This window comes from Lactuca saligna, chromosome 8 (genome assembly GCF_052625555.1).
Source record: "Lactuca saligna cultivar CGN05327 chromosome 8, ASM5262555v1, whole genome shotgun sequence".
NCBI classification, from domain to species: Eukaryota; Viridiplantae; Streptophyta; class Magnoliopsida; order Asterales; family Asteraceae; genus Lactuca; species Lactuca saligna.
In genome coordinates, this window is record NC_136424.1 from 158,080,689 (window position 1) to 158,088,537 (window position 7,849).

A 7,849-nucleotide genomic window follows, 5' to 3' on the forward strand; every position below is an offset into this window, starting at 1 on the left:
TTATATATGTTTCTTACGTATGACTTTGATCACATATAATAGTTTTTGATATGACGGTATAATTAGAAGTTAGTCATATAAACCCAAAACAATAGCAACCCAAAACAATAACATGGTAAACCAAATAGTCCACAAAACCAAACCTAGAGTTAACGAACACATTTGCATCCCCCTCTTAAGAAGAGAGAACAATTTCTATTTACTATAATAAATAAACAAACTCGGGGCATCCAACCACATCCGAATATTCAATGGTTTCACACATTCCCACAACCTTCCTGCTGTCACTGTTAAGCGGATTCCATTCCCTCCATTGACATCCGATTCCAGTGTCTCCTCCCCAATTCCGATCCAGTCTCCTTACCCCTCCCGCTATATAAATCCAAACAAACACTCTGACAAAAGCATTCAATATTTTACTACTTTTATCACATCGAGGCCAATACAACGACTATCCCCTCCCCTTCCCACCGATTCAAATGGCCCCCAGTAACAAAACAGAGAATCAGAGCCGCAAAACCATTAATTAGCCCCGAATTCCACACTTCAGAACTTCAATTTCAGCTCTAGATTCATCAATTTCAGAATTCAGAACTCAACAATCGGTTATGGCGATGGAACGAACTTCTTCAAACATTTCACGAGAAGATGATCAGCAGAACGGAAACGGAGAGAAGAGAAGCACGGACGCGGCGGAGTTGGAATCGGTTGAGAGGATATTCGAGAGCAAGAAGGTTCCGTCATGGCAGAACCAGCTTACACTTCGGGCTTTCGTCGTGAGTTTTATTTTGGGGATTCTGTTCACTTTCATCGTTATGAAGCTCAATCTTACCACCGGAATCATTCCTTCTCTCAACGTCTCCGCCGGACTGTTAGGGTTTTTCTTCGTGAAGACTTGGACGAAATTCCTTGATAAATCTGGTTTGTTGAAGCAGCCTTTCACCAGGCAAGAGAACACTGTGATTCAGACATGCGTCGTTGCTACCTCCGGCATTGCTTTCTCCGGTAAGTCCAATTGATTCCTCCCTATTACTCGATCACACACACACAAACACAGAGTTGAATTAGTTCTTTACACGTCTGTGTGATTCTCGAATTTGCATTACAAAAATCTCAAATCTACAAAAAGTCCTAACAACATCGATGACTATGAGTATGAAATCATCAAATATTTAGACAAGAATCAATTTCTACTTTGGTTGCTTGCAAATATATAAAATTAATAGTGGTTGTGCTTTGTTTCTCTATATTATGTTATTGAGTAATTTTTTATTTGATTAAGTACTTAGTAGGTGGAAATATAGCTGTATAATTTAGCGCATTTATTTTAATTTGATAAAAAAAACATTATTATTTTATAAACAAAGATATTATTAATCCCACTTCAAGAGTCAAACACCTTCAATAATAAAATTATATATTTCGATCTTACCTCAGATATATCATATAGTTTTAAAAAATCATTATTATTGATAATTAAACATAAACAAAGTGCGTAGTTAATTCACCCAATTAAAATTCAAGTATATTGTTAAGAATTTGAGTATGAAATAAATAACAAATTGAACAATTTGTATAAAATAAAAAACTATATCTAATTTAATAAATTTGTATATCTCCGTGGTTATCGGGAGGACGAAAATACGACGTCATTCATTGCGATTTAACTTTCTATTAAAAGAAGTCATAGCTTGACATAACGTATAGTCCAAAGGTCTGTAATAAATAAGTTATGGCCTCATGGGACCCAATTAGATATAAATATCTAAATTTTGATAAATTGTGATAAATAATACAGATTGTCTATTATGACCATTTTAAGGTGCTATAGACTATAGTAGATCATATTAACATGGTTTACATAGAAACAAAATATCAAACTTAGGTGCTTTATTGGAAACTGAAACAAAATAGTCAAACAAAAAATTAACTAAAATATAATTTTTTTTATATATTTTTTCCTAAAACATAAGAAAGTTGTCCATGTTTATCCATAGTCTTTTACAACCAATCATCCGTATAATTTTTTAGTACAAAATAAAAATAAAAATTAAAAAAAATATATACAAGATCACCATAGAAAATAGAGATAGAACCTAATGCAAGTTGAGGTTGGCTGCCAATCCCAAATCGCATCCAATAACCGAACACGTGTCGTGTTATAAATGGTGGTGGTTCGTAAATGTAATTCTATATATTTATGAAGCTTATATATAAATAAATATGTTTTTGGTGGTTCATAAATGATAAATAAATAAAATTGATCGGATGAATAAAAAATTAATATTTAACATAAACTGAGTTGTAAGCGGTTGCTCGTAAATGTAGTCTTATATTACATTACATTTGTCCTAAGTTTTTACGAAAACTAATTACAAGAAATTTTAAATAAATATATTTATCTTTTTCTTTTTCCCTCCTTTTCAATTTTCATGATTGTCGTGTTCCATTTTAGTTCAATGATGTATTGCGTCAACTTTTATTCGAAGGTATAAATAAAAAGCAAATTGACATAGATGGTTTGCGTATAATGCGAACCCAATCAAGTCAAGTGATTTTTAGTTTATAATACTACTTTTATGGATTTGTTTTTAAATTATGAAATCTGAATCTATGTAATAATTCAATCATTATTATATTATTATTATTCATTTGTTCTAATTACAGCATTTTGTTTTATCCGTATATATTTGATTCTTATTCCAATAAATATATCTAAGTGGAAAATGGAAAGCCAACACATTATATAAATAGATGAATAAAAATTATATTCCTATTTTTCCATTTAGTCCTTGTAATATGAGCGACACACGAAATGACCCTCGTATTAAAACATAACGTGAAAGTAACGGGTGTGGCACTAAAATAGGCGTGAATAGAGGAGGATATTGAAATATTGATCAAATGGACCAGATTCCATCATCTAATTGACTTTTTATGAGTCTACAAGTCCACTGGATAGTGGATCTCACCCACGCTCTATTGTTTTTTCTTATTATTTTAATAAAAATATTAAACTATCATAATTTATTTCATCTTAAAGAAGATGTGATGGTAAAAAAAATAGTATTACTTAATTATTAACTACAAACAAGTCAACGAGCTCGAATTTAATTTGATTGTGATAGTTTTTTAAATAACGGTAAATATACATATAAAATATCCTATTCAGTTAACAACTATATTCTAGTTTTTGTCAATGAAAATAAACACAATTTGGACGTGATATGACATGTTATGACATATAAAATGGTACAATATATATTTTTATCAAAATTTCATTTGTCATCAGTTTTTTTGAATGGAAAAACTATAAAAGAAAAAAATCTAATTGTGGATGCTAATCGGATAAAGATTGATTTTTTTTAAAAAAAGCTGAAATAAAAGTTCATTTTTTTACTTTTGTGGTTGAAGGTCGTAATCTATACAAATAAAAAAATAAAAAAAAAAAAAAAAAAAAAAAAAAAAGTCACGTATAATTAAAGTAAGGTGGTAGGGGGGTTTTCATGTGGGCCACATGAATGAGTTATATATCGAAATCCCGAGCTGGCAATTGAAATCCGTGAACATGCTCATAAGTCATACATCTCATTCACGTCAAACATTCACATTTCACACACAAACATTGAATCAAATATAAGAAATAGCAAAATAGCAAATACTTTTAATAATCAATAATAACATAGAAACAATTTTGCTTCTTGTCTAACATCTAGATGTTTCATTGTTAGGAGAAAATTGTATCCAAATTTAAACACTTATAAAAGTTCCTAATCATCCTCTTACCCTATCAAATGCTAACACGTGTCATACTTAATAACACATTTAATGAAATTAATAATAATTTAATCCACTTTTATATGGATAGAAGGATATATAGTAGTAAGAAAAAGTAGAAGAATATTTAAATTTCTATAAAAGTTTATACCTTTCCTAGAACAAAGATAACTTTTGGCAATAATAAATCCGTACATATCTATCGTCTATGCAATCTTTACCTTTTTTAAAGATATTTTATGTCACTATCCTGCCTAGTACCTTCTTCCATCTTTCTAAAAATTACAAACTTTATCCATACAAGTTTATGTAAATCATACGAATCACAACTTATGCAACGTAAACGAATCAAAATAAAACCTTATTACTGTAGTAAAACTCACTAAAAAATACCCTGAATGTTTGTGGTTTTGGCGTTTTGTTTATATTAAGTATATATGGATTTATCTCACTACAATTGATGGTTTTTTTTAGGAGGATTTGGTAGTTACTTGTTTGGCATGAGTGAAATTATTGCCAAACAATCACACGAAGCAAACGCTGAACAAAACACCAAGAACCCTTCTCTTGTTTGGATGATTACATTTCTCTTCGTTGTTAGCTTCCTTGGCCTCTTTTCCGTTGTCCCTCTTCGCAAGGTACTTTTAATAATTAATAACCCTGTCAGTCTATCTGTCTATCTGTCTGAGCATCTACACTGAGAATTTTAATTCCAATGTGGATTTACATATGTTGTGTACATTTAATAAATTTCCCTTAGTTAATAATATAATTTTTTTGTTAATTTCGTTGTGTTGTAGATAATGATTATTGATTTCAAACTGATTTACCCAAGTGGAACAGCAACAGCTCACCTTATCAACAGTTTCCACACTCCCCAGGGTGCCAAGCTGGCCAAGTAAAACCACAATCACTTTTTCTTTAATTTGTAATTTTTTTTTAACTTTAATTATTTTAATTAATTACTACAGGAAACAAGTGAGAGCTTTAGGTAAATTCTTCTCCTTTAGTTTCTTATGGGGCTTCTTTCAATGGTTCTTCACTGGTGGAGATGGATGTGGATTTTCAAGCTTCCCAACATTTGGTCTTAAGGCCTATGAAAATAAGTATGTGTCTTTTTATCGTTAAATGCACCAAATAGCAACGTACTTTCAGTTAAAATTCATGATTTTAACTGAATTACAGTTTTATTTTCTAAAAATCTAGAAAGTATTTGTTATTATAATCTTAGTTATAAGCTTTTATTACATCCAAATATTCTTGTGAACAATTTTCTTTTTCTATCAAAACCAGGTTTTATTTCGACTTTTCAGCAACTTACGTTGGTGTGGGCATGATTTGCCCTTATTTAATCAACGTATCGTTACTAGTTGGATCAATCCTTTCATGGGGTATAATGTGGCCACTCATAAATGAAAAAAAAGGTGATTGGTACCCCGCAGATCTCAAGTCAAGCAGTCTACACGGCCTTCAAGGTTACCGGGTAAACTTCTCAACTCCAAGACTTTACACTGCATCCGTACACTGTACATGACATGACATGACACAACCAGTCCACAATTTATCAAAAAAAAAAAAAAAAACGTTCTAACCCTATTTTGTCTACCCCACCTCTTTGGGTAGGTCAAAACTCAAAATTACATTTTCGTCCTATTGTGTCCATCTCAACGTCAAACACAGTATAACCTGTTTCTGTTTCTATTTTTATTACGTAATTGCAGGTATTCATCGGTATAGCTATGATCCTCGGAGACGGGCTCTACAACTTTGTAAAAGTCCTCGGCCACACATTATACGGATTATACCACCAATTCAAAGACCATAGATTCAACCCCAACACCCCTATAACCGGCAACTCTCCCCCGGACCTCCCTTCCCTATCATACGACGACCAAAAACGCGCTCGATTATTCCTCAAAGACCAAATCCCAGTATGGATCGCCATCACCGGCTACTTCACCATCGCCATCGTCTCCGCCGCCACTCTCCCCCACATCTTCCACCAACTCAAATGGTACTACATCGCCACAATTTACATTTTCGCCCCCGCGTTAGCCTTCTGCAATGCCTACGGATGCGGCCTCACCGATTGGTCGTTAGCTTCAACCTACGGAAAGCTCGCGATTTTCGTAATCGGTGCATGGGTCGGCGGCGAGAACGGCGGGGTTCTAGCGGGGTTAGCCGCTTGCGGTGTCATGATGAATATTGTCGCCACCGCGTCGGATTTAACGCAGGACTTCAAGACCGGGTACATGACACTGGCGTCGCCCCGGTCCATGTTTGTGTCCCAAGTGGTTGGGACCGCGATGGGGTGCGTCATTTCCCCATGTGTGTTTTGGCTTTTCTACAAAGCGTTTGACGACCTCGGAATCCCCGGTTCCGAGTACCCTGCGCCGTACGCGTTGGTTTACCGAAACATGGCGATCCTCGGAGTCGAAGGGTTTTCGGCGTTACCGTCTCGGTGCCTTACGCTTTGTTATATCTTCTTTGCGTTTGCGATTTTCGTGAACGGAATCCGTGATTCCGTCGGGAATAATTGGGCGAGGTTTATTCCGATTCCGATGGCGATGGCGATTCCGTTCTATATCGGAGGGTATTTCGCGATTGATATGTGTGTTGGGAGTTTGATTTTGTATATTTGGTCGAGGGTTAATAAGGCGAAGGCGGACGCGTTCGGGCCCGCGGTGGCTTCGGGGTTGATTTGTGGTGATGGGATTTGGACGCTCCCGAGTTCGATTCTTGCTTTGGCGGGTGTTAATCCTCCGATTTGCATGAAGTTTCTTTCGAGATCGAGTAATATTAAAGTTGATAATTTTTTAAATCCGTAGATTGTTTTTACGAATATTTTAGGTTATACAATTGTAAAAATGTTGTTTGGAAAATGATCGTGTGTCTTTTTTTTTTTTTTTTAGCTTTATATATGTTTGAATTTGGATTCGTGAGCTCGATGTTATTGAATATTGAAATGTGTTCAGTAATAAAAGTTTCATTTTTAGTCATGATTCGGAGTCGAGTGGTTGGGTTTTTGTTGTTTACAATGGTATTTCGGGACTATACTTTCCGGAGCATTCATTTTAGTACACGACGACTTACTAAAATAAATGTTTCTACAAAGAATATAAATCTTATAAAGTTGTATACTTGTATTCCAGTTACGTTGTTTGTATATAGCCTAGTCCTACACTTGGCCCATTGTAATCTGCACTATGTTTTATTCAATCGTTAATGCAAAGACTGGGAAAATATTCTAAACCTGATATGATATCAAAGTTGCAAAGGACTCTTACTACCAATCCACTCCTTCCTCGACCTACTAGAAAATAAAAAATAAGAAACACCATATATAATAAGGGTATAACTAGTTATGTGTGTCTTGATCTGCTTATCGTCACATGTATATATAGATTGAGATATATATCTTAACGTGAGAGATGGAAGGGATCTTGAGTTAAACCGGGAACTCAACTCATAAGATAAGTAATATTCTATAAATCAGTCTATCAACAATTTATATTTTTACCATAATAATTGGATTTAATGATAACATTACATATATATGAAGTGGTCCCATAATTATCTAACAATCTTCTACTGAACCACGAATATATAAATGTACGTATAACCGTATTAGCGTTTTAATGAATGTTATCATAATATAGATACCCTTAAACAATCTCGTCCACTAATTATAATAGTATAGGATTAAAGCGATCTTTTTTGTTACAATTTACGTAACTAAACCCTGGACCATTTTTTTGAATCTTGAAGAACTAAACCGACTCTTCTAAAACTCCTTCTAGTTAAAAGATTGTAGCGATTTTTGTGAGTTACGATTAGAGTTGGTGAGACTGTATGCATATATGTTTTTCTTTATTTATGTACCAGAAACAACTTTGATCTGCTTTCAGTTGTTGTCAAAAGGCTTGACAACATTGACGTGTAGTCTTTTATATTTTCTTGAAAGAAGACACACATCGAAATCCTCTAGACAAGTATTACACAAAGGACCAAACTATTATTATTTTATTGTTTTTCTGACTTGTCTACATCACATGGTCTTGGTATCCTTGTG

At 33.9% G+C, this 7,849-nt stretch overlaps 1 protein-coding gene across 1 annotated transcript; it reads left to right on the plus strand.

The window, feature by feature from the left end:
- The first annotated feature begins 236 nt into the window (after positions 1 to 236).
- LOC145013077 (putative metal-nicotianamine transporter YSL7) lies at positions 237 to 6,776 on the plus strand. The gene is made up of 6 exons (XM_078971881.1): positions 237 to 1,005; positions 4,252 to 4,415; positions 4,578 to 4,675; positions 4,749 to 4,883; positions 5,071 to 5,260; positions 5,499 to 6,776. The coding sequence occupies exons 1-6, from the start codon at positions 609 to 611 to the stop codon at positions 6,603 to 6,605; spliced, it is 2,091 nt and encodes a 696-aa protein (XP_078828007.1). The 5' UTR covers positions 237 to 608; the 3' UTR covers positions 6,606 to 6,776.
- Positions 6,777 to 7,849: the final 1,073 nt, after the last annotated feature.

What these genes read in the sequence shown, in the direction of transcription:
- LOC145013077 (XM_078971881.1), top strand. Translation starts at nt 609, where the DNA reads ATGGCGATGGAACGAACTTCTTCAAACATTTCACGAGAAGATGATCAG. An exon ending in CTCCGGCATTGCTTTCTCCG is followed by an intron (nt 1,006 to 4,251) that starts GTAAGTCCAATT and finishes GGTTTTTTTTAG; the next exon opens with GAGGATTTGGTAGTTACTTG. An exon ending in ACGGCCTTCAAGGTTACCGG is followed by an intron (nt 5,261 to 5,498) that starts GTAAACTTCTCA and finishes ACGTAATTGCAG; the next exon opens with GTATTCATCGGTATAGCTAT.